Source organism: Lutra lutra, chromosome 7 (genome assembly GCF_902655055.1).
Source record: "Lutra lutra chromosome 7, mLutLut1.2, whole genome shotgun sequence".
Taxonomy (NCBI): Eukaryota; Metazoa; Chordata; class Mammalia; order Carnivora; family Mustelidae; genus Lutra; species Lutra lutra.
This window is the reverse complement of record NC_062284.1, coordinates 74478861-74501384: the sequence shown is the minus strand read 5'-3', so window position 1 is coordinate 74501384 and position 22524 is coordinate 74478861. Positions and strand designations below refer to the sequence as shown.

Sequence of the window (22524 nt, the reverse complement as noted above, 5' to 3'; positions counted from 1 at the left end):
AGATCAGGGAAAGAAGAAAGAACACCACTCATCATCAGCTCAGTGCCAGCCGGGAGAGGGAGTGAGATTTCACTGGGAGAATTATGGGTGAATGGTGGGACTCCTTCCCAAGGGCTGACAAGGAAAAAAACGCTCTGAAGGCACTATGTTGAAGGACATACGGCAGGACGTTAAGGGAAGGATGGGTCTGTAACTTTTTTTCTCTTTCCTCCTCCTTCAGCCAATTGCGCCTTTATTTCTGCTGAGGCTACATTAGGGAAACCAAGGTCCAGATACCCTGTAGTGGCAAAGGTAATACGTCTCATCGGTGACGGAACTGGCCTAGAGTACAAATCCACCCATTCCGTTGTAGGAAGAAGGCAGTCTGCTTCGTTCCCAGGTGCGGAAATCAGGCGCGGGCTCTCTGCGACAGCCGAAGCGAGCCGCGCGCTCCACCCTGCCGACTTTGCGGGGCCTGGGGGCGGGAGGCGCAGGTATCGGACGAAGCCATCCTGCAATCCTGAGCCGAAGTCGAGTAGCCTAGCCAATCAGCGTGCGGGCAGTTCTCTTTAGTTTTCAGTTGTGGGTTCTTTTCAGTTCGCAGGAGATAAAGGCGGGGCAAGGTTTGGGGACGGCCGATGATTGGGCAAAATGAGAACCTTTAAGCCTATCGAAGAGCACCACGTGGGCGGGACTACAGAAACCTGGCCTGCTTACCGCAGTAGGCCGGCAGTCCCCCAGACCCGCGGGGATCTGCGGCCGCCCTCTGGGGGCGGGCGGAGGCGGAGTTCGGCGCTGCAGCAGGCAATCCGTACCATCTGCGTTCTGGGCCAGGTGGGGGCCGGGCGCCGGGACCCAGGTCCCTGGGAGCCAGCGGGCTGCCTTCGACCCGAGTCAGCGTCACTGCCGAATCTAAGTGAGGTGGCAGAGGGAAGGGCCAAGGAAAGCGCCGGGGAGGGAGCTTCGCGGACGCGAGCTGGGGCCCCGCTCGCCATGGGGGAGGTGGAGATCTCGGCCCGGGCCTACGTGAAGATGTGTCTGCACGCCGCCCGGTACCCGCACGCCGCAGTCAACGGGCTGTTGTTGGCGCCCGCGCCGCGGTCGGGAGAATGTCTGTGTCTCACCGACTGTGTGCCCCTGTTCCACAGCCATCTGGCCCTGTCCGTCATGCTGGAGGTCGCCCTCAACCAGGTGCCGCCTCTGGACACCCACCGACCACCGCGAAACCCCCTAACACCCCTAGCCTAAGCCCATCCCCGGCCTCTTGGCAGCAGTGCGCACCTACAGGGCTGGCGTCGCCACTGAGTTTCTGATGGCCCCTTTCCCACGGCAGGTGGATGTGTGGGGCGCGCAGGCCGGTCTGGTAGTGGCTGGGTACTATCATGCCAATGCAGCCCTGGACGACCAGAGGTGAGTGGAGTAGCCAGAGGCAGAAGGCCAAGGGTTATGGGATGGGGAATCAAGAGAACTCTTGGTCATTCCTTCCATCTTTCCTTCGTCAAATGCTTAGGAGCGGGGTCTATATCCACCAGGCTAGGCTGGGTACTGGAGTGAGGGAATATAGAGAAATATGAAGAAGGTCCCTGGAGGAGCTCCCGTGGGGATGGGGAGGATAGCTGTGTATCAATAAGTTGACACCTGGTTTTAACCGAGGTGACCTCCCCTCCGCCAAGTGCTGAAAGAACACAGAGGAAGCCCAACTAGCAACTTTAAAGAAAAAAAAAAAAAGGAAAAAAAATTTTAAAAGATTTCATTTATTTATTCGTAGAGAGAGAGATCACAAGTAGGCAGAGAGGCAGGCGGCGGGGCGGGGGAGGGGAGGGAGGTGGAGGGGCGTGGGCGGCGAAGCAAGCTCCCCGCTGAGCTGAGAGCTCGATTGGATGATTCTCCATTCTCGGGGCTCAATCCCAGGACCCTGAGACCATGACCTGAGCCGAAGGCTGAGGCTTAACCCACTGAGCCACCCAGGCGCCCCAAAAGGAAATTTTCTTATATAAAATTATCTACTTATGTTTTAATCATGTATCTGGATCAAATTAAATAGTTTTGTAATTTCTTTTCCCTCCTCACTTAGTAAATATCTGCCATCTTTTCATCTCTACACCAAGATTTGCCTTATCCTAACAGCTATATAGTATGAGTATGGATGTACCGTGATTTATTTAATGCTTTAAACATTGAGATTGTTTCCCATTTTTTGTTAATACAGACACTGTCCAATTATTACATTTATAAATGGAATTTCTGGGTCAGCATATGTATAATGTACTATTTAAATTTGGGTGGTTATGCCAAATTACCCTCCCGAAAGACCACCTTTGATCTCCACCTTAACCAGCAGTCTAAGCACCTGTTCCCATCTGCACTCAAGTGTCAAAGCAATTGTTTATGAAGCTTAAAGCAGCCCTGACCCCCAGGCCCGCAACAGGGAAAGGCCACCACTGTGCCATCATCTAGGAGACCAGGGAGGTCCAGCTCAGATGGACAGGTCTACCCATGGTCAGCTCCTCACTCCTCTGATCTTTCCTCTACACAGTGCTGGACCCCTGGCCTTGAAAATTGCTGGGCGGATTGCAGAATTCTTCCCTGGTGCAGTCCTTATTATGGTGAGGTTTGGGTTTTAGGGTGGGGAGTTGGTGAGAAAGTAGGAAGGGGGATCCTTGAAACCCTCACCACCCCTTCCTTGTCCGCAGTTGGATAATCAGAAACTGGTGTCTCAGCCTCATGTGCCCCCTGTCATCGTCCTAGAAAACCATGGTCTCCGCTGGGTCCCCAAGGACAAGAACTTGTGAGTGCCCTACTCCCTCCACCTTTTCCTGGAAGCCCATAGCTCCTGGGCCTCCTCTGTCCTTGATCTTGCCCCCAAGGGTCCTTCTCTAGATGCTAACCTCTGCCAAGTGTCAGGCCACTGCCTGCTGAGTGTGACCTCCACGGGGGGTGGTTATGATTTCAGAGTGATGTGGAGGGACTGGGAAGAGTCACGGCAGATGGTGGGAGCACTACTAGAGGGCCGGGCCCACCAGCACCTTGTGGACTTTGACTGCCACCTTGATGACATCCGGCAGGACTGGACCAACCAGCAGCTAAACACCCAAATCACCCAATGGGTGGGTCCCACCAATGGAAAGACCTGAGCCAGGGCTGGGGGCATGGTAGGAGGGGAAGGGTCAGGATCCAATAAAAATACTTGGATGAAAGGACAATGGTATGACTATTTATTGTGCCTGGGAGGCAAGAGGGGGACAAACCTCAACATGCTGAAGTTGGGGAAAGTCTGGAGTCCTCTGTAAAAGATAGGAAGGTCTCTGCCAGACCCATTACAGAATGAAGGGAGGCTCTCTAATAGATCATTCCTTTTGTTTCTCCCCTGGGCTTCTTAAGCTTCTCGAAGTTCTTCAAGATGATGTCATACAACACAGCCTACAGGGCCAGAGAAGAGTAGGGGTCAGCCACAGGACCCCAATGGCTCCTGTGCCCCATTTCTAACCTTATGGAGAGGCTAAGGTCTGTGACCCTTCACCCCCAGCCTGCAGGGTCAGGGAGTAGGTGGCCTGGGAAAGCTGCCTCTGCTACTCTGCCCCCCAACCCTCGCTTCCTCACATAAGCGTTGCGGATCTCCATGACCATCAGCCGGATATCCCGGTACTCTGCCTCATCGAGCTCGTGCACCAGCTGCCGATAATCACCCTGTGGGAGACTTGGGTCAGGCCTGACTTCAGATGCGTCCTTCCCCCACCATGCACCCTGACTTGGGCCTCACCTACCACATGGGGCTGCTTGGCTGCTTTGGTCACGGCATCGCCCCGCTCTGAGAAATACCTGTACAAAGTAGAAGCCTATGGAATGGGAGAAGGAAGACAGAGCCCAGGCCTCTGTCCAAGGCCAAGGCAGAGTGTGCAGGCAGGTGGAGGTGGGCAGTCACTCACTTGGAGATTTGAGTGTGGAAGCCTTCCAGCTTGGTGTGAAGGGAGGTCATCAGCTCAAACACCTTCTCCTGGGAAAAGAATGCAAGGAGGAAAGTGGAAAGCAGCTGGGACTGGAGCAGTAGGGAAGGCAGAGGAGTGAGGTAGCTCTCTCACCTGGACAGCCACTCCAAAATTGTTCCCATCTTCAATCCGAGGTATCTGCAGCTGTAACCAGGTGGTGACCTGGGAGGAGGGAAAGCCATCAAAGCCACATCAGCTCCCAACCTAATTCCCAGGTTCCTGTCCTCGGCGTCCCTGCCCACAGTCGGGGGAGGGACTTAGGTCAAGTCTGTCCTAAGCCCCAGGGCCTACAATTCTGGCTTCATTTTCTGTGCTCTCTCCTGCTAATACCTGGCCAGTGCTAAATCCTACCTGGCAGAGGCCAAGGAGGACAAAGGGTTAGATCTGAAGCCTGGGGGTGAGAGTGGGAGGTCTTACCAGGTTGAGCTGCTCAATGACATCCTTGATCTCAGGCTTTAGACGCTGAAGGAGAACCACGATCTTCTCATTGCAGTTCACTGGGCCACAGGGAGGACCTAGGCAGTGAGCAATGGGTCAGTCACCAGGCTGGGAATGTGTGAGGGCAAGGAAGAGGAATCCCTAGGGAAGAGCTCCTAGGAGGTGAGACTCATTCCCTTCATGGTGGTACCTTTGTCTTCATCTTCCCCTTTCTTCTTTTCATCTTTGTCTTCCTTCTGCAAGGAGAGAGGGGCTCTTGCGAGTCAGGCCTAAGGCTGACTTTTCCCATGGTTGGGTCCCTCCCCCCAGCTCTTCCCGGCTTGCCTCCTGCTGTTTCTTCCGTTCCTCTTTCTCCTTCTCCTTAACTGGATCAGGCACTGGGATGTCCAACGGGGCCTTCAAATTGCTCAGATTGGCTTCGTTGAGAGCCGGCTCCTGGTGCAGGGTGGAAGGAGGGCTAGAGGCAAGGGTATCCCTCTCACCTTGCTCTCATGGCCTCCCAGACTCCCCCCTTGACCCCTACTCTCTAGCTTTCTGCTGCCCCCAGTACCTTTAAAAATGCATCCAACTCAGAAATCTTCTTGGGGAAGTAGCTCCCCAGCAGGTTCTCTGTCTGTGTGTGAGGTTGGGGTGGGGGAAGATATGGGTCAGAATCAAATGTTCTTCCTGGCAGTGAAGCAGGGCTGACACTGCCCAGCAAGGAAGGGTTGAGCAAGGGGAGTTAGGTAGGGGCAGGGTGCTGATGGGGCAGGTCTTACCTTGATACACAGGTCTTCACGGAACACGTCCACCTGTGGGACACAGGCAGTCCTTCACACACCTGGCTTATGGCCAGTTCGTTTGAGGACCGTACCCATAGGGTTGTGTAGGGCCTGACCTGGGGAAGGGTGGAATGCATCCCGTGGGGCTGGGAAGGGTGAAGTGGATCCCCGTGGGGCTGGTTGTGGGGGATGAGAACATTCCTGGCGGTGAAGGGCGAATGGTCCAAGTGGGAACAGATCCCTCGGGTCTCCTGGGCTGTGCAAGGAGAGGTGTAAGAGCCTCTGCGACTGGGGCAGGGACGGCGTACCCTTTGGGGTGGGCCGGGGGCCCTTCCGTGGGAAAGGCCATGAGGTGGCAGGGCAGCTCCGGCACCCTGTGTGTGGCCCGGGGCCCCGCGCCAGCGGACTTCCCCTCCACGCCAGCTCTCTGCTTCACCGCACCCCGCTGAACCTCGACCGCCTGGCCTCTCCCGGCAGGCGGACCTCACCTGTCTCCCCCCGGCCAGGGCGCAGGTGCTCCTGGCACCGAGGCTCACGTGGGCTCCGATCGACCGCGACCCCGACTAGCTACCCGGACTGGGGGGCGGGTCACGGACGCCTGCAGCCTTTCGGAGCCACGCCTCCCTAAGGAGCCCCTCTTCGAACCATCAGCGCTCACCTTGGCTTGGGCTTCAGGCTGGACCCTGAGCATGGCCATGGCCGGGGCGCGGGGGCTAGCGCCGCACGAGAAGCGGAGGGTGCACAGGGAAGGGAAAGCGAAAGCAGCTCTCACCACCCGCACGGCCTTCCTGGGTAGCCGGGGAACGGAGGTACTGGAGGGGGCGGGGCCAGCCCGGGAGAGGAGTGAGCGGAGGGCTACCGCCGCGGCCAGGCTCCCCCTGGAGGCCGAAAGGAGCGCTGCCTCCTCCCCCTCCACCCGGCGGCCCGCCTCAGCCCACCTCTCCCTCCCCGCCCAGCTCCCGAAGCCCAGCCTCTCCTTCCCCGCCTCCTCTCTTCCCGCCTTTCGTCTCCCGGCCTGCTGCCGCTACCTTCACCACACACACTTCTTTCCACGCCCTCGCACCCCACGCACCGCGGGCCCGCCTCCCCGCCTCCCGGAGCTCATTGGTCGGCCACCGGCCAGTCCCCGCCTCTCATTTCCCTGCGTCCGGACACCTCTGGTGCTCTTCTGTCTCTGTTCGGCCTGGGACCGTGATAAGCCTTATCTGGCGCTCTTCCATCTTTTCTGGATTCCCTTCCCTAGCCCTGGCTCCACGGGCATCGTCTGGCCTATGCGGTGACATTCAGAAGCTGTCACCGCCCCAATCCAGGCCCCGGTCAGCTCCCTTCTGACCCTCGTTGTGAACTATACCCCCCTATACTCTCCACACAGACTTCTCTCTGGCTTGAAGCTCTTTCTCACTTTCTTGTTGATCTTAGAATGAAATCTAAAGGGCTTTCCTGGCCCAGAAGTCTTGCCTGGCCTGCCTGGCCCCTGTTCTCCAGCAACTTCACTTTCCACTGCTTTCCCCCTTCCCTTAAACTTGCAAATAGCTGGGCCTTCCATTGTTGCTTAAACCCGTTGTGTTAGGTGTCACATTCATTCCTGCCTTAGGCCCTTTGACCTTACCAATCTCTTTGCCTGACACACCCTTTCCCTGTTCGGGTGGTCATTAGGTTCTCTGCTCAAATATCACCTCTCCAGAGAGAACTCTCTCCATAAAGTACCTCCCTGCCAAGTCTATTACAAACCAGCCTGCTTTAGTACATTCATAGCACTGAAGCTCTCTGATATTAGCCAGTTTATGGGGGGGTGGGGGTGGGGGGATAGTGTGGTTTAGACCTGGGGTTGGCAAACTTTCTCTAAAAGGCCAGATAGCAAATATTTTAGGCTCTTGTGGACCATATGGTGTCTGGAGTAACCACTCAACTCTGCCATTAGAGCAGGTAAACAGCCATACCTAAATGAATTAGCCGGGCCAGGTTCCAATAAAATCTGTGGACACTGGACTTTGAATTCTGTATTTTCACAGACCATGATATATTATTCTTCTGTTTTTTGTTTGTTTGTTTTGTTTTGTTTTTTGTTCTTTTTTCAGTCATTAAAAATGTAAAATCGTCTCTTAACTCTCAGGCCATACAAAATCTGGCCACAGGAGGGCTGTAGTTGCAGGTTCTTTGTTTAGAGCACAGACAATGGACCCCTGTCGCCTGGGCTCCTAGTCTCTTAACCTCTGTGCCTGTTTTCACAACTGTACAATAGAAACACTACCAAACCCACCTGCTCGTAGTGGTGGTGTTATGAGGGCTTAGATTTATAGGAAGAGCTTAGAGACACTTAGACCTCTGCCTGACCCATAGTGAGCACAAGAGAAATTTGCCATGTAATTTGTGAGTTTATCATCTGCCTCCCCCATTACCCATCAGCCCTCAAAGAGCAGAAATCTTGTTTTTATTATTCACAAGGCATGGAACTATGCTTGGCTCAATAAACAGTTGTTAAGTAAATATAAAGTAAAAAGACAGGCAGGCCCCGAGGGAAGGTGGAAGGGGAGATTCAGTGAAGGAGGCAGAAAAAACAGTGAACGGAGCAGAGAGAAGCACGTGCTCAGCGGGAGTACTGCCCCTACCTATGGGCAGTCTTACCTGCTGTAGCATTGCCATTCCTTGACATCCAAGTCCCACCAGAGAGCTTGAAGTCTTCGAGGACTGGGAGAGTTGACCACAGGAGGGATGGAGAGCAAGCATAAGGAAGGATATTCAAAGTCGCTAAGGGTAAGGAAAGGCTGAGGAGCTCGAGAGAGACTGCCTGACTCCCTTCTCACCCTTCCCACCCTTTCTGAGTCCTCCCAGCCAAAGAATGAGCAGAGCCCCAGCAAGGCCTGATTTGCCTTTATTTCTTTCAGTTGTGCTTGCGGCTAGAGCGGGGCCGAGGGAAGAGCCCATGGCCGGGGCTCCCAGGAGACCAGGGCTGATGATACCAGCTGCCATAGGTGAGGTACCAGGCAAAGGTGCCCACTGCGGCCCCCACCACCTTGTGGGTGTACTGGTGGAAATAGATGACGGTACAGAGCAGCAAGAAGTTCCAGAGGCCCAGCAGCAGCACGTTGAGCAGGAAGACGAGGCGAAGAGGGGCCCCGGCTGGCAGCCCGTGGGCCAGATACTTGGCGAACACTGCCGCTTCCTCGGCCATGAGCAGGCAGCAGAAGGTGAGCAGGAAGGTGTGGGAGGAGACTGTGTAGCCCCGCCACTGGTGGCCGGCTGCCAGGCAGCTGCGGCGGTCCGGAAGCTCGTGCAGCAGCAGGCCCTGGGGCAGAGGCTCAAAGCAGGAGCCAGTCAGGTCCTCGATGAGCAGGAAGGCCCGGCCAGCCCCCCGCCACACTGCGGCCCCCACCACCAGCCGGCTCAGGTGCCGTGCCGTCACTGCCACACGCCGTGTAGCCAGGAACACCACCAGCAGCACGAAGCCCCCCAGGAAGGTGCATGTCCAGCCCCATGCTGAATTCACAAACTTTCTGTGGGCAGAGAAGAAGGGAGGCTAGCTAGAGACCCCCTGTCCATCCCATCTTCCACCCCATCTGTGACCCCATCACTGCTCTGCCTCCCGTCCTACTTATCAGCACTGGTTCTGTTTCCTCCCCAGCTGCTTAAACTTGGCCAGCTCCTTAGAGGCCCATTCAACCTTCTAGGAGCCACATTTCCTCTTCAGCCCTGCTCCTGATTTCCCCTGGACCCCCCAACTCTGTTCCCCTCCCCCCAATTTCTCCTCAACCTCCTAGCCTATTTTTAGTGTCCAGACTGGCAGGAGGACAGAAGCCTGGAGGAGGGAGCTGGGATCCCGGAGTGCAGGGAGCCGGCGCCCACAGCCTCCAGTAGACTCACATGTTGAAGAAGTTGCCGTGGCTGGCGAAGATAGTCCGAGGGTTGACGTGGAACTGCAGAAGGGGCCCAAAGATGACCACTGCTGCCAACCAGGCATGGTAGAGGCGCCGTAAGCAGGGGCTGCCCAGCAGGCGGGCGGCCTGTTCACTTCCAAAGTACAGCAAGGCAGACGCCACCCAGAGCAGCACCTTGACCAGGCAGCCCAGCAGTGCCCGGATTTGGGCCCCGGCCCCCAGCCCTGCCCCCACCACTGGCCCCCGCTCCATGTTCCCTCCCCTCCCCACTAACCGCTTGCTCTGCTGGGCAGCTGAGGAGGGGCTGATGGGCCCCCCCCACCCCCGGACAAGGACAGGCAGTGACAGGTGTGGCAGACACAGGGCAGAGCCCTGTTGGCAGCTGGCAGGCGGGGGAGAGGGGCGGGGGGCAGTAAGGGGCCAGGGCCGAGGGCTGCCACGTCAGCAGGGTCCTAGCTTTGGCTGTGTGTCCTGACAGTGGCCTGTGTCCTTTCCTGTTAGCCCCGTGTCCCCAGGTCCAACCATGTTCTGGTTCATGTCAGAGAGCCAGGCCTGCTGTTCAGTGTTTTGTCCATAGCCTGCCTGGGTCTGCCCATCTGTCTGGTCAGCCAGTCACCCCCACCCCACCCCACCCCAACCTGACCATGTTTGCTCCACGGGGAAATCAGTGTCATGAACCTTGGAAATCATTAAAAAAAAAAAAAAAATCTGTGCCTGCCTCATCATCAGTGTGATCTAGCCCCTCTCCTAAATTCTGAGCACAAGATGGCTGTGCACAGCCCCACATCCAAGTCAGGCTGGGGGGCAGGGTACACCAGCGGGGATACCCACTTAGGTGTATCATGACCCTAGGGCTTGATCTAGCCCCTGTCTGGTGTGAGGGGCTCTGAGTGGCTAGTCTGGCCTTCTGTAAACCATGGTGCTTATGCAATGCACAAGACATCGGATCTAAGATGGGACCATTCTCTGGTATAGTTATCATGACGGCCAACAGATGAGCTTTAAGTGTCCCCGGGAAGGTGTACTGTATGAGAGATGGCGGCGGCCCAGTCTGGACTTTCAGGACCCCAAAGATTAGGCTTACTGCCATGTGATAGGGATGGGGGAGACCCTACAAGGAAAATCCCCAGCTTGGAGCCTATCAGAGCCTTAGGTTGTGTCCTCGAACTGGTTGCTGGGTCCTAAGTCCCACACTGGCCTCCCAGTCTGACCCCCCAGGGCTGCAGCCACAAGGCAGAGAGGAATCTATCCAAGGGATGTCCCTGTTATTCAATAGCTGTTCTAGGATCCTTTTTAGTCATCCTTTATCATTCCTCAGGACTGGTGGTCAGATTTCAGAGCACAGTGTAGGCCCATGAAGTAATAAAAGGAATGAGCAAGAAAGTGCACCTGGGTTCCAAACTATGTGACTTCTGGAAGATCAACTAATCCTCCTTGGTCCTCAGTGCCCACATCCATAAACTGATCAAGATGGATTCATCAATCAGATTCCTTCCAGATACTAAAGCCCATACCTCAACATAGTTCCTGTTCATGGACCCTAACAGAAGACCTATAGAATGCCTCACATTTTTGACAAAATATATTTTTAAAGATTTTATTCCTTTATTTGAGAGAGAGAGAGAGCATGAGTAGGGAGAAGGGCCAGAGGGAGAGGGAGAAGCAGACTCCCAGATGAGCAGGCTCGATCTCAGGACCCCAGGATCCCAGGAAACCAGGATCATGACCTGAGTCAAAGGCAGACACTCAACTGACTGAGCCATTCAGGTGTCCAACAAAAAATTTTTCATTGTAATTCTAAATAGTTACACAGGACATAATTTCAGTGTATTGTTTCTCTCTCATTCTTTTAAATATGCCCAATGGATCTAAACAGTACAGTGATTATTTATCTTACCATTTTCCAGTAAAAAAAAGGTGACAAGATCTTAATAGTCAGAAATTATATTTCCATCAGACTTTCCTCATAAAAGTTATCCTAGTATGGTTTTTTTTTTTAAGATTTATTTATTTATTTATTTGACAGACAGAGATCACAAGTAGGCAGAGAAGCAGGCAGAGAGAGAGGGGGAAGCAGGCTCCCCGCTGAGCAGAGAGCCTGATGCGGGGTTCGATCCCAGGACCCTGAGATCATGACCTGAGCCGAAGGCAGAGGCTTCAACCCACTGAGCCACCCAGGCGCCCTCCTAGTATGTTTTTATGCCTGAATGTTCTACTGATCACAATTCTCTACCCAAAAAAGTATGTAATTTTAAACTTTTTTTTTTTTTTTTAACAATTTACCCATCTAGAGAGAGAGTGAGCACATAAGCAGGGGGGCAGAGGGAGAGGGAGAGAATCCCAAGCAGACTCTCTGGGAGATCATGACCTGGGCCAAAACCAAGAGTTGGGCAATTAATTGACTGAGCCACCCAGGTGTCCCTGAAACTTAATTTAAAAAAAATATATTTATTTATTTATTTGACAGACAGAGATCACAAATAGGCAGAGAGGCAGGCAGAGAGGAGGAAGCAGACTCCCTGCTGAGCAGAGAGCCAGACCCGGGGCTTGATCCCAGGACCCTGAGATCTGACCTGAACCAAAGACAGAGGCTTTAACTCACTGAGCCACTCAGGTGCCCCTGAAACTTAATTTTTAAATATTTCCTGTGATCATAAGGCCCTAGAAGTTAAAATACGTTTTTTTTTTTTTTAAGATTTTTATTTATTTATTTCACAGAGAGAGATCACAAGTAGGCAGAGAGGCAGGCAGAGAGAGAGATAGAGGAGGAAGCGGGTTCTCCGCTGAGCAGAGAGCCCGATGTGGGACTCGATCCCAGGACCCTGAGATCATGACCCGAGCTGAAGGCAGAGGCTCAACCCACTGAGCCACCCAGGCGCCCCTTAAAATACGTTTATTCTGAATAGAGTTCTCACAATAACTGTTAGTAGTACAAAATTATAGTAGACGTTAGTACAGCTTTGCTTAGTATAGCTTTGCCACAGTATAGCAAAGATTTCACACATTGTGATAATTAATATTAAATACAAACCAAATTGTAAATGCATCTCTTAATGAGAAGAATGGATGGTCTTTCGGGCCTTGATTAAAGGAGGCTTCAAGGGATGCCTGGGTGACTCAATCAGTTAAGTGTCTGCCTTCAGCTCAGGTCATGATCCCAAGGGTCCTGGGATTGAGCCCCACCTCAGGCTCCCTGCTCAGCGGGGAGCCTGCTTCCCCTTCTCCCACTCCCTCTGCTTGTGTTCTATCTCTCCCTCTGACAAATAAAAATCTTTAAAAAAAATATATAAAGGAGGCTTTGAGGGTACGAAGAATTTTAATTTGCTTCTAATTTCATGCCCTGGAGGTAACAGAGGTTCTGGGTGAGACTGGGGGCATTGCTGGGTTGAAGTGGCAGAAGGGGAACAAGGCGGGCCGGGGGGAGGGAACACTGGCATGATAGTTTCACATGAGGCAGAGCAGTCAGAGGAAAGAGAACACATGTAGGCTGGGTAGCTGGACAAGCTATTCTTTTAAAACTCCCTGTTTTGATGTGAAAGAGGTATGACTTTTGCCCTTGGCTGTGCCTGTGAGGACCCCTGGAGGTGTGCATCCTGGTTTGAAAATTGCCTTAGGGATAATGCAATGTCATGGCGATAGATTGATCAGAGCTGGAGGTGAAGCCCAACCAACTACCCTCCTGACCATACCATGGGTGTGCTCTGGGGCTTGTCCTCTGACCTGAGCACCACTGCCATTTCCTCACCTGTACAAAGCATGGCCGTGAGGGTGGAGGAGGTCCTGGGCGTGAAGCCCCCAGGTGGGGCCCGGCATCATTGCCCGCCAGGTTCTCTCTGGCTCTGGGCTATGTCTTATCATAGACTGGAGCAGCTCCAAAGCCAGCCCCAGAACAAAGCTGCTGTGGTTGTTCCAGAATCTAATCTAAACCATGCTTGCTTCCTGCTATCTTGATTTCTACTTGCTCCAAGTTTGAGTTCAGTGAGGGAGCTGTCTGGTGCAGAGCTCAGTTAACAAATGATTTTGGTATTTCTCTTCAACTTGGGGGCATCAAAGGGGTATTTTTTCCCCACAGAGAAACATATGTGAAGGCTCTGTCAAAACTATTTTCTTGAAGTGAGGGCATAAAAGCCCTTAGACAGGAAAAAGAGAGAGAGACAGACACTGAGCCCGGTTCCCACAGAGAATTTATTGAGGGAGCCAAAACCAGTGAGAGGACGAAGGAGTCCTACTTCAACATCCCTCCTTGAAGCTGCTGGCCTCCAGCATGATGGAACAGTCTGGGAAGGGAGGGCCTGCCCTGTGTGGAGCCACGTGGAACCTCTCACACTACAGCCTGTCCCACCTCAAAGACTCAGAGAGGGAGAAGACATAATTCCCCACCTCAGGAGGGTGCTGAGGACATGCCTTACTCATTCCACCCTACCCAAAAAGGCTAAAGCTCTAGCCTTCAGGACCTCTAGAAGAATGGCTAGAACACCTGGTCTGCTGACTGGCCAGTCTAATCCTCAACACGAAGGCCAGGGCAATGGGCCCGGCTGACAGCTCAGTTCAGACCTGACCCCAGGCATCTATTCTAGGAGCGAACACTTAACATCCAAACATGATTAAAAACACTCGGGACAGTTCTGCTGCCAAGGGCCACACCTCAGATAATGGCAGTTCTGAGGGACTCTGGCCAGAGATAGAGAACCAAGCCAAACTGGTGTGAGCACACAAGGAGACCACTCTGCCCTGCAGCGAAGATCTTCCAGGGCTCAGCAAGGGCCCCAAAACCGGGGCTTGTGCGTCTCCCCATCCAATGCCAGTGATTCCCTGAAGATCTCCCAGAAGGGAGAAAGGCAGGAAGAGGCAGAGAGCTTGTCAGAGGCTCACCCGTGGACGGGGCTGGAAAGCAGATCTACTGGGGTGAGGAAAAGGCCGTAGAGGGGTGGGGCACGGGGGCAGGGGCGCCGGGCAGTTCCTCAGCCTCTGGCAGGTCGTCCTGGAAGTACTCAACCTGGCGGTACTGCCATAGACGCAGGTTCCCGTCCCACTGTGGGCCAAAGGTGGCAAGTAGTCAGGGGTGCTGTCCCTCCTGAGTCTGGGTCCCAGAAACGTGCTGGTCCCCCCACCCCCTATGACCTCACCGAACTGCTGACGATCTTTTCCTCAAAGGGGTGCCAACTGACGTCACGCACACAGGCCTTGTGGTTGGTCAGCTTCTTCACGATGTGGCCGCTAAGGAGGTCGTACACTGCCCAGGGAAGGCCAGAGTGGAGAAGGGACAGCCAGAGGACCTTCCAAGCACCCCTCGCGGTTCCAGAGCCGCACTGCTTACCTGCCTCTCAGGCAACTTCCCCACTTTTGCAGGGGAGCAAAGCCCCCACCAGAAGATGCTCTAATTCCTCAATTTCTGTTCCCTTTCTCCCTACCTCGCGCTGAATGTGTGGTCTAGCAGAGCTTGGGTATCTCTCCCTGGCCCTTAGCTAAACATCACAGGATCTACAGCTAAGAAAACGAAACGTGGCTTTAAAGCTCTTTACGTCGGTTTTTGGAGAAAGCCACAAGACACGGAAGGCATAGCAGAAGTGAACAATGGGCTGTCTGAGAGGTCCAAACCTGCTCTTCCTCATCAGGATGGGGGTGCATCTTTCTCTCTGAGGGGGGCTCTATCTGGGTGCCCCCCTAGGTACTGCACCGGCTGAAGCTCCTTATGGCCGGAGGTGTGTTTGTGTATCTTTCTGTACACACCTCCTGCTTTAGAGGCTGCACGTCCTTTACTCGGAGTTGCTGTCCTTTTGTTCCTGTCCCCCTCTACCTTTTATCTGCCATCTCTTTCCTTCCTTGACTGGCTACAAAACAGAGTGAAGTGCACTTCTGGTAAGCTATTATATTTACTGACTAGGATTCTAGGTTCCCTTTCTTAATTTAAAATGCGGATGAATACAAGGTTTTCTATTTCTCTGTTGAAGCCCAATCTGCTGCGAGCTCAATTAAACGTCACTCATAGTCACCAATGGGACTTTTAAGGCGGTCTCTGGTGGTTAGAGGTAAAACGCCAGAGAAACACTTGTGCCTGTTCCTGGGCCCCCTGTGCCGACATGATCCTTACCGACCACTTTGCCAGTCGAGCAGCCGCTGTAGATGAACCGCTGCCCGGTGCTATGGGTGGGGGAGAATCGGCAGCGGATGAGGGTGTGAAGCACCCCGTGGCCCCGGTAGGTCATCAAGGAGCTGTCCCCTGGGAGCTTCAGTTTCCTCCAGGCTGGGTAGCAATGCACGGAGAGCCCTAGGTTAGGGAGCTTGGACTCTCCCATACCATTAGTCCTGAGCAAAGACTAATGCTCACCGACCACCTTTTCAATCCCCAGCGGGTGGCTCTTTCCGCACCTAATATTCCCCAAGATGACTCTGCTGGTTGTGAAGATACTGAAACCCTTTCACCTTGGTTCTGAGTGATCCCCAGCACCCAGCCCTAGGAACCCCCGCCTTTCCCCACCATTAGACAAACGAAGAGTTAACGCCTGGTGAGGGGGCGCAGGGGGTGGGTGGAGACCCCCAGGCTACAGTCATATCCACTGTGTCCAGGCTAGGCCTTACCAGGGGTTAGCTATGTAAACTGCCACCCCCGACTCTTTACTCTCAAGATCTCAGGTTCCACTTTCTCTGCTCACCTTTTTTGGGTACCTGCTGCCAGCGGTAGTCCCAGTTTTGCTGTGTGGCAGCCTGCCGCGAGGCCTCCATGCCTTCCCGACTAGAAAAGCGTCGGATGTCCCAGAGCTTGATGGTCTGGTCTTTGGAGTTGGAGATGAGATAGCGGGCATCACCCTGTGAATCCCCAGATGGATACACAGGTGTTAGAGCTTGCGGACACCGGTGTCTGTCCATCTAGGTTTACTTCTCCAGGTGAGGGGTAAGAATGCCAGCCTTTTGACCTAGCTTGCCTCTATCTTCATCCAGGCGAGCTTGCCACTGGTTTTCTACCACAGAACCAACCCTCTGGCTAGGTTTCCCCCTCTTTGCCCAGGGGACTGGCTGGGCCTCCTAGGCAATCCTGGATTAATCGTCTTTCCTTCTACAGAAAGCCCTGCCCTGCTCCTTGAGGCCTTGTGAATACAAAATGATCTCCTGTTCCCAGGCTTAAGCCCCTTCCCTAAACTCCAGCTCTTGCAAACCTGAATAAGGAGCTTGGGGACTTCCCACACCCAGCCCTCTTGACAGGCTCCTGGACGACTGTAACCTGGCCACGCAGGTCTGCTTCCCAGCCCACCTTGCTGTCAATGAAGGTGATGCCATCCTGGTGTCCAGCCAGTGCACCCACAGGCTTGGGGTCATCCTCCCGCATGGTGCGTCGATCCCACACTTTGCAGATGGCATCATCGCCCCCAGAGAACAAGATCTGGGAGCTTATGTCAGCAAAGGCCACTGCATTCACATCATCCTCATGGGACTCAATCTAGGGAAGCAGGAAGCCAGAATACCTAGGACCTCTCTCTATAGGTCTTCTCCTAGGCCACGGACCAGGAGGCAGAGGCTCTAAGTCTCAGAAGCAATACCTGAAGGGTGCGCCGGTTCTGTTCTCGATCAAAGACATAGAGGCAGCCATCATTGGCCCTGAAAGGGAAAGGGTGAGAGGTCTGGAGCCAGAACTGAGAGAACCAGTGCTACATGCGCTCTGGACAGTCCCTGTTGCAAAGTCTCGCTGAAGGGCAAGCCCTGGTCTCCTTTTACGCAGGAGGCGAGACAAAATTTAGCTATGTCTGCAAGGAGGTTTGAGACCTTCCATCTTCTGCTGAGGAAAGAGTGAGCAAGGGGTGAAATAGCTTGTAATCGCTGACCTTGGGAAAGGGCTGGCTGTTCTCTGTAGCTGCCTGGATAGCAGTGTCCAGTACAGTCTCTGCGGGAGCAGAGCAGGTCTCTGGGAGAACTCCTAGCTCACGGATCAAGGGCTCCGTCCCTTACCATACTCACCCTCCTAGGACTTCCCGTCCATCGGAGGAGACGGCAATGGAAAAGACTGCAAAGCGACGCTCATCTGGCCTGAAAAGAGCAAAGGGGGAGCCGGGTCAAGGGGACCTCCCTCAGCCTCTGTACCTCTACACAGAATTGGACGAGGCTTGTAAGGCGTACTCCAGAGGGGAAAACGAAGTCTTGCCAACACATCTCAGAACATGGATCCCCTCCGTGAGCACCCTGAAATAATCCTACAACCATCTATTTTACCCTGGTCCTCTGGCTGACAAGGATGGGTGCTTCCCTCCCAGGAATCCACACAGAGACACTTGCAACCAGTGTACTTTTCCCTCTAAGCAGGGGTTCCAGTTCAAGAGGTCTGCTCCTCCAGGAGCCTTCCCTGAGAAGTTTCTGATGGGCAGTACCTTAGGTCCAGGGCAGTGTGTGTGTCTCCCTCCCCGTAGATGTTGCAGATATGAACTAAGAAAGGCAAGAGAAACAAGAAATCTTTCAGGGCTGCGGGAAGGAGGGTGGAAGTGGAGCTAGGCAGGAGATGGAACAAAGGGTGAGGGTGTTGGACCCTGGAAGTGATCTTCCCAGGGGAAGGCACAGAGTCTAGGCACAGAGCACATGGGCATCTGGAGACCTGGGGTCCCAGGCTGGAGAGCCAGTGGAAGTCTGGGGCATACTCACTGTAATCAGACCAACTGGAGTATAGGAAGTGGTTCCCATCAGGGGTGAAGGCCACATCCAAGACGCTCCAGCCTACGTCCCGGGCCTTGATGCTCTTGAATTTATGGAAGCGGCCATACCGGCAGTCATACAGTCGGATTGTTTGGTCTGGGTAAATGGGGATCGGGCAGAATTAGGGAACCCCCTCCTTGCAGCCTCTCTAGATCTGGCCTCGCTTCCACTGTACATCTGTGGAATCTTCCCTTGATCATGGGAAACATGTTCTGACTAAGCATCCCTAACCCAGGGTCTGAGTTCCCTGGATCTGGAGCTTTCTAGCCTCAGTCAGGGGGTATGTTCCTTGTGCCACGACACTTGGTAGGACCAGGGTCTGGTACCTTGGCAAGCAGACATGAAGATCTGACCATCTTTGCTGTAGATGCCGCAGAAAGCCTTCTGAGAGTAGGTATCAGTAAAGCCCAAATCATTGGGTAGGAAGCTGGGAAAGCAGAGGGAAAGTGAAGGTAAAGGGAGCTGAGGGTGAAGTTGGTCCTGGTTAGCAGAATCCTAACAGAACTGGGTGTGAGTGCAAGGGTGGACTTCCCTTTTGGCTTGGGGTAGGATCCCTTCTCTTTCATTCATTCAATCCTCCTCTCAATTTCTATACTCTTCCAGTTTGTTTCCTTTCAAGCTTCGACCCCATTCGACCTAACTTCAATATCCCTGAGGATCCTCTAACACCTGTCCCTTCAAAGTTTAGGGAATAAGACCTATCTGGCCCTTAGAGTCTCTCCACCAAGCCCCATACTCACTGAGACATCATTCGAGACCGTTCTCCAAGGGAGAAGCTTCCCCGGTGGCAGAGGCCCCGTTCTCTCTAAAGGAAGGGATTGGGGAATATTGCTAGCAGAAACAGAGGGCCACTTCAGCCACACCAAGCCCCCTCCTCCAAAGATAGTGCTCTTGCTACAGAAATGGACACTCCACACACTAGTAAGTCCCACCAAACTCCAATGCAGGCTGGCTAAGCACTCTCCAGCTCCAGCACTCGAGGCTTCCGTGGAGGGCTTACTTCCCTCTCCTCTGGGGTAGACAGAACTTCTGGCTACCTCGAGAGGCCTGCTGCCAGGCTGGTTGGAGGTGGAGAGGCCTACCTGGTGCAGCATCTGAGGAAAGCTGTGCTCCTGGGCTGCCCGCCTAAGCCCCAGCTGCCCTGTGGCCAACTCCACTTGGGTCTTGATCTCATTGCACTCCAGCTCCCGGGTGTCAGGGGTTGCATCCACTGTGAGTACCAAGCAGAAGTTCCACCCTAGGTCTTCCAGCCCCAGAACTGTGCTCCAGCCCACTTGATGCAGCTGAAGAGACTGGGGCTGCAAAGACGCTCTCATTCCCTGAATTATCTCATCTTCTTTCCACTTCACCTACTGTTCTTGCAATAAAACAGAAAAAGGGTTTTCCAATGAAAGTCTTCCAATGTTAAGGTCTCAGTTGGCCTTTCCTCTTACCAGGTGGGTTGTATCGGTCCCCAAGACGACCATCCCAAGCACTGTCATGCTCTTCCTCCGAGTCCGAGAGGGCCTGGATGAGCTGTAAATTTGCTGCACCACCGCCCTGCACCAACCTCACTTGGCCTCTGTGGAGAGATGCCCATGATAAAAGGGAGGATCCCTTCCCCAAACCAACCAAATTCAGAGTCAGTGGCTATTGAGCTCTTAGACCACCTGCTACTCAAACCCTCATACTGTCTCTGTTTTGAAATTTGTAGCTGACTAGACCTTGCCTGTTATTTTCAGTCTCCTAAAAGACACGGTAGAAAACGAATCTTCATGCTTACAGCAGGAGTAGAGAACCCCAACATTCCATGGAGGTTGACAGACCTACTCAGCTGACTTCCTAGAGAGCTAAAATTCCTGAGAGCCTTTCCTTCTGAGCCTCTGCCTGAGGAGTCTGGCATAGAACACAGTATTCTGAAGGGACTCCCAGGCTTGTCTTCTCCCCCAGGAGCCACAGCTGGGAAACAGAGCCAAGTGGCACACCTTTCCAGTCAATTACCGGTGGTGGTCACTTTCCCCAAAGCATTCTTTCCTTAAGAACAGGATTAGAGTTAGGTTAATTTAAACTTGTTTTTCAAGTAAATCCACATGGCCTCATATCACATGTCCGTAACTTCTCCAAAGTTCAACACCCACCTCCCCAGCTCTTCTCTTTACTCCTCACATCACGCCTTTTCCATCAGGGTAACATTTTTATTTTTTTTATCTACTTGGGAAATAGATTACACTTGCATAGTCTTAGAGAGGCAGCCCCCCTAAACACAAACACAAAAGCGAATTGTCTTCGTGACCCTCCCTAATTAAGAACTACTCTTATTGGGTTCTGAGCTGAGTGCCATGAGTGTCCAGAGGGGAAGTTCAAACAGAACAGCTGGTCTGAGCTAATCCCATTCCCTAGCCTCTGTCACCTCCCTGGTTGGAGTTGGGACCAAGGGATGTGGTGGTCCCTGGTGGGGACACATCAGAGGGTAAGTTACCTGCGGAGGAGATAGGCCAGTACCTGGGCCAGATCCACATCTTCATCCTCCTCTTCTTCTTCCTCGCTCCGACGTAGGCTAGCCCCTCTTCGGGGCAAGCCCTCGGAGGGGTCTCCGGACCCAGTTCCTGCACTGCTGCTGTTCCGTGATCCCATCTTCTGGTCACAGCATCATTAGGTCCTGTGCAGGGACTCCTCCTGTCACCTCCTTGGGTTTGGCGAAAGCAAAGCCTGCTCTAGAAACACCAGGGGCTCCCGAAATAGAGCGGTAGCTATCTCTAAGAGTGCGACCCTTCCTAGGGACTGAAATCCCTTCACTGTAACCTTTGACAACTCCCAAGGCTTCAGGAACACAAACCTTCCCCAATCCTGTGAAGCAAAAAAAAATCAGAGTGAAGCCTAGGGCGCTACCCTAGCTCACCAATGAGAATCCTTTGAAGAGGAATTTCTCAGTTTTCTACCTCAAACTCACCTATCAAAGTCTCTGGAGGGGTGGGTGGGTGAATTCCCAGGTAACCTCTCTGGCCGGCCAATCAAAACCCCTCGCGGAAGAAAGCGCCTCATTAGCTTATCTTACCTAACCAATCAGAAGCCTTAGGGCTCTGAGACCCCCGACGCCCCCCCTTACCGACCAATCAGAGCACTCCTTTGCGAAAGCCGGCAGCAGCGAAAACCAATGAGGTTAAAGAATTCGGCCTAACACCCCCTCCTTTCGCCCCACGCCCACGTGGTGTGCCGGGGGTGTGTACGCCAAGTGGGGGAGGCAGGGAGGAAGCCGAGAAGCCCCTCCCACTGAAGCCGGCGGTTACTGCCCCGCGCGAGACCACCCACCAGCCAGGAGCGGTCGCAGGACCCGCAGCGGCGCGAGGCCTTGTTTACACCGACGGAGGCCGCAGCACCGGCCAACCGCTCCTCCGTCACGCGCCTCCTTCGTCATGCATCTCCTGGCTTCCCGGCGGAGGACTGCGGACGTCACGCGTTGCCCCTGACAACTCCGCCCCCTTGGCCCGCTAACTGGACAGCTGAGCACAGTGATTGACAGATGGGCGGGAGAAAGTGCGTGAGGGATGAGAGGGGAGGAGAAAGCGCGCGACCGAGGAGGGGCGTTTGCTCCCACTTGGGAGGAGTAAATGGGGAACCGGCAGCTTCCTGAATCAGAGACAACGGAACTACGCTTAATAGGTGAGGGGCGGAGCTTACAAAAGAAATTGGTGGTTCGCTACCTGGAGGTGTCTTTAGCGAAGGATACAATTTGCTGTCGGCCCCTCAAGTTATTTTGGCTTCGGAATTTCCAGACGATCTCTAAGGGCCTCCCTTTCTCCTAACCCTCCGCCCCCCGGCTTCAGCCTTCTTCTTCTTCTTCTTCTTCTTTTTTTTTTTTTTGCTGGTTGCAGCTTCTGCCGGTCGGGCCCTAAGGGGTGACCGGCGCCTTTAGGGTGTTTTCACGTCACAGATGGGCAGTCCTCCACACCCTCCCTTCCGGGTCTAGCTTCCGGAAGCCCTGTTTTGTGGGGATTGCCCTTTCTAGACCACCCCTTAGCGTCTTTGGCAACTTTTTAGCTGACATTTGGATTCCCTCCGAGGTCTTTGCAGACGCTCCCTAATACTCGCAGGGTCTGTAGGGGCCTTTCCGGTTCCGTCTGTCGTCCTTAACGCCCCTGTGCTCTCCAGGATTTGCAGACCTTCCCTAGGCCCTCGGTCTCCTGCGGGCCTCTCACCTCCCCGCACCTTATATGGGGAGTGCACGAGTGCCGCCTCCTACCTGTCCTCCGGGTTTATGATTAACCCGCTGAGTCCAAGGCCGGGACATGCCAAGTCTCGGGATCCTCTCCAAGGCTGGAGGTCGAGTGACCTCGCCGCGCCGGGTGCAAAGGCCCTAGGTCCAAGCTGCACCTCAGCGCCTCCAGTCCACACTCTCTTAGAAGTGTTGCGAGCTCTCCCAGGGGCCCCCTGAGGTCAGGGATGGGTGCGAGGCTTCTTAGATCTCGTGGGCCCTCCTATCGCTCACTGTCCCTGGGAGGGTGAGGGTGTAGTCAGACCAGGACGCTTCTTGGTCTTCAGACGCCTAGAGTCGAGCTTATCGTCTCTGGTCTGTAGAGGCGTCTTCATATGGGCGTGGGATCTGTACAGGGCTCTACGCTTAGAAGGGCCCCGTGCTTGGTTTAATGTACTGCTGTCGCTGTCTGAAATTCTTAGTATTTGAACCAGCACCCCGCATTTTCATATTGCTCTGGGCTCTTAATTATGTAGTCTGTTCTGCCGATCACCCACCTCTAATGGTCAGGTAACTTACAGTCAATTTCCCTGTGACATTTGTTGAGACCTTAGGATTCTGTGGTTTCCGGGTTATCC

The 22524-nt window shown here is 53.9% G+C and overlaps 4 protein-coding genes across 9 annotated transcripts; 1 reads left to right on the top strand and 3 right to left on the bottom strand.

The window, feature by feature from the left end:
- The first annotated feature begins 615 nt into the window (after positions 1–615).
- On the top strand, positions 616–3179 carry EMC9 (ER membrane protein complex subunit 9). Of its 2 annotated transcripts, none has more exons than XM_047736928.1 (5): positions 616–813; positions 1313–1389; positions 2516–2585; positions 2673–2767; positions 2933–3179. In XM_047736928.1, the coding sequence occupies exons 1-5, from the start codon at positions 631–633 to the stop codon at positions 3111–3113; spliced, it is 606 nt and encodes a 201-aa protein (XP_047592884.1). In that variant the 5' UTR covers positions 616–630; the 3' UTR covers positions 3114–3179. The 2 variants fall into 2 exon arrangements, with proteins under 2 accessions (XP_047592884.1, XP_047592883.1); XM_047736927.1 differs by having other exon boundaries at positions 681–1170.
- On the bottom strand, positions 3172–7832 carry PSME1 (proteasome activator subunit 1). Of its 2 annotated transcripts, XM_047736932.1 has the most exons (12): positions 7790–7832; positions 5281–5420; positions 5162–5194; positions 4954–5016; positions 4728–4838; positions 4594–4639; positions 4383–4480; positions 4059–4127; positions 3906–3973; positions 3744–3798; positions 3580–3666; positions 3172–3399 (listed from the first exon to the last, which is right to left on the bottom strand). In XM_047736932.1, the coding sequence occupies exons 1-12, from the start codon at positions 7815–7817 to the stop codon at positions 3319–3321; spliced, it is 879 nt and encodes a 292-aa protein (XP_047592888.1). In that variant the 5' UTR covers positions 7818–7832; the 3' UTR covers positions 3172–3318. The 2 variants fall into 2 exon arrangements, with proteins under 2 accessions (XP_047592888.1, XP_047592889.1); XM_047736933.1 differs by lacking the exons at positions 5281–5420; positions 7790–7832 and adding an exon at positions 5823–6140.
- A 189-nt stretch (positions 7833–8021) lies between these two features.
- Positions 8022–9658, bottom strand: FITM1 (fat storage inducing transmembrane protein 1). Its single transcript, XM_047736934.1, has 2 exons — positions 9026–9658; positions 8022–8658 (listed from the first exon to the last, which is right to left on the bottom strand). Exons 1-2 carry the CDS (start codon positions 9289–9291, stop codon positions 8046–8048), a joined length of 879 nt encoding a protein of 292 aa, XP_047592890.1. The 5' UTR covers positions 9292–9658; the 3' UTR covers positions 8022–8045.
- Positions 9659–13205: 3547 nt separating this feature from the next.
- On the bottom strand, positions 13206–21173 carry DCAF11 (DDB1 and CUL4 associated factor 11). 4 transcript variants are annotated; one of them, XM_047736907.1, is made up of 16 exons: positions 20801–20997; positions 20645–20714; positions 20174–20541; positions 19149–19276; positions 18798–18925; positions 18456–18520; positions 18042–18142; positions 17665–17811; positions 17397–17451; positions 16990–17058; positions 16575–16632; positions 16289–16474; positions 15693–15846; positions 15131–15283; positions 14166–14272; positions 13206–14071 (listed from the first exon to the last, which is right to left on the bottom strand). In XM_047736907.1, the coding sequence occupies exons 3-16, from the start codon at positions 20326–20328 to the stop codon at positions 13937–13939; spliced, it is 1641 nt and encodes a 546-aa protein (XP_047592863.1). In that variant the 5' UTR covers positions 20329–20541; positions 20645–20714; positions 20801–20997; the 3' UTR covers positions 13206–13936. The 4 variants fall into 4 exon arrangements, 3 of the variants coding, with proteins under 3 accessions (XP_047592863.1, XP_047592865.1, XP_047592862.1); XM_047736909.1 differs by lacking the exons at positions 20645–20714; positions 20801–20997 and adding an exon at positions 21004–21168 and having other exon boundaries at positions 20197–20380; XM_047736906.1 differs by lacking the exons at positions 20645–20714; positions 20801–20997 and adding an exon at positions 21004–21168 and having other exon boundaries at positions 20197–20353.
- Between the last annotated feature and the right edge of the window lie 1351 nt (positions 21174–22524).

Coding starts and splice junctions, on each gene's coding strand:
- EMC9 (XM_047736927.1), top strand. CDS start 973: ATGGGGGAGGTGGAGATCTCGGCCCGGGCCTACGTGAAGATGTGTCTG. Junction 1,390..2,515: donor GCAGCCCTGGACGACCAGAG/GTGAGTGGAGTA, acceptor TCCTCTACACAG/TGCTGGACCCCTGGCCTTGA. Junction 2,586..2,672: donor CTGGTGCAGTCCTTATTATG/GTGAGGTTTGGG, acceptor CCTTGTCCGCAG/TTGGATAATCAGAAACTGGT.
- PSME1 (XM_047736932.1), bottom strand. CDS start 7,817: ATGTCAAGGAATGGCAATGCTACAGCAG. Junction 4,839..4,953: donor AGTTGGATGCATTTTTAAAG/GTACTGGGGGCA, acceptor ACCCTGCACCAG/GAGCCGGCTCTCAACGAAGC. Junction 3,400..3,579: donor TGGAGATCCGCAACGCTTAT/GTGAGGAAGCGA, acceptor CTGGCCCTGTAG/GCTGTGTTGTATGACATCAT.
- FITM1 (XM_047736934.1), bottom strand. CDS start 9,291: ATGGAGCGGGGGCCAGTGGTGGGGGCAGGGCTGGGGGCCGGGGCCCAA. Junction 8,659..9,025: donor CACGGCAACTTCTTCAACAT/GTGAGTCTACTG, acceptor CTCTGCCCACAG/AAAGTTTGTGAATTCAGCAT.
- DCAF11 (XM_047736909.1), bottom strand. CDS start 21,109: ATGACGAAGGAGGCGCGTGACGGAGGAGCGGTTGGCCGGTGCTGCGGC. Junction 17,059..17,396: donor CACACTGCCCTGGACCTAAG/GTACTGCCCATC, acceptor TGCTCTTTTCAG/GCCAGATGAGCGTCGCTTTG. Junction 16,633..16,989: donor GGACGGGAAGTCCTAGGAGG/GTGAGTATGGTA, acceptor TTTCCCTTTCAG/GGCCAATGATGGCTGCCTCT.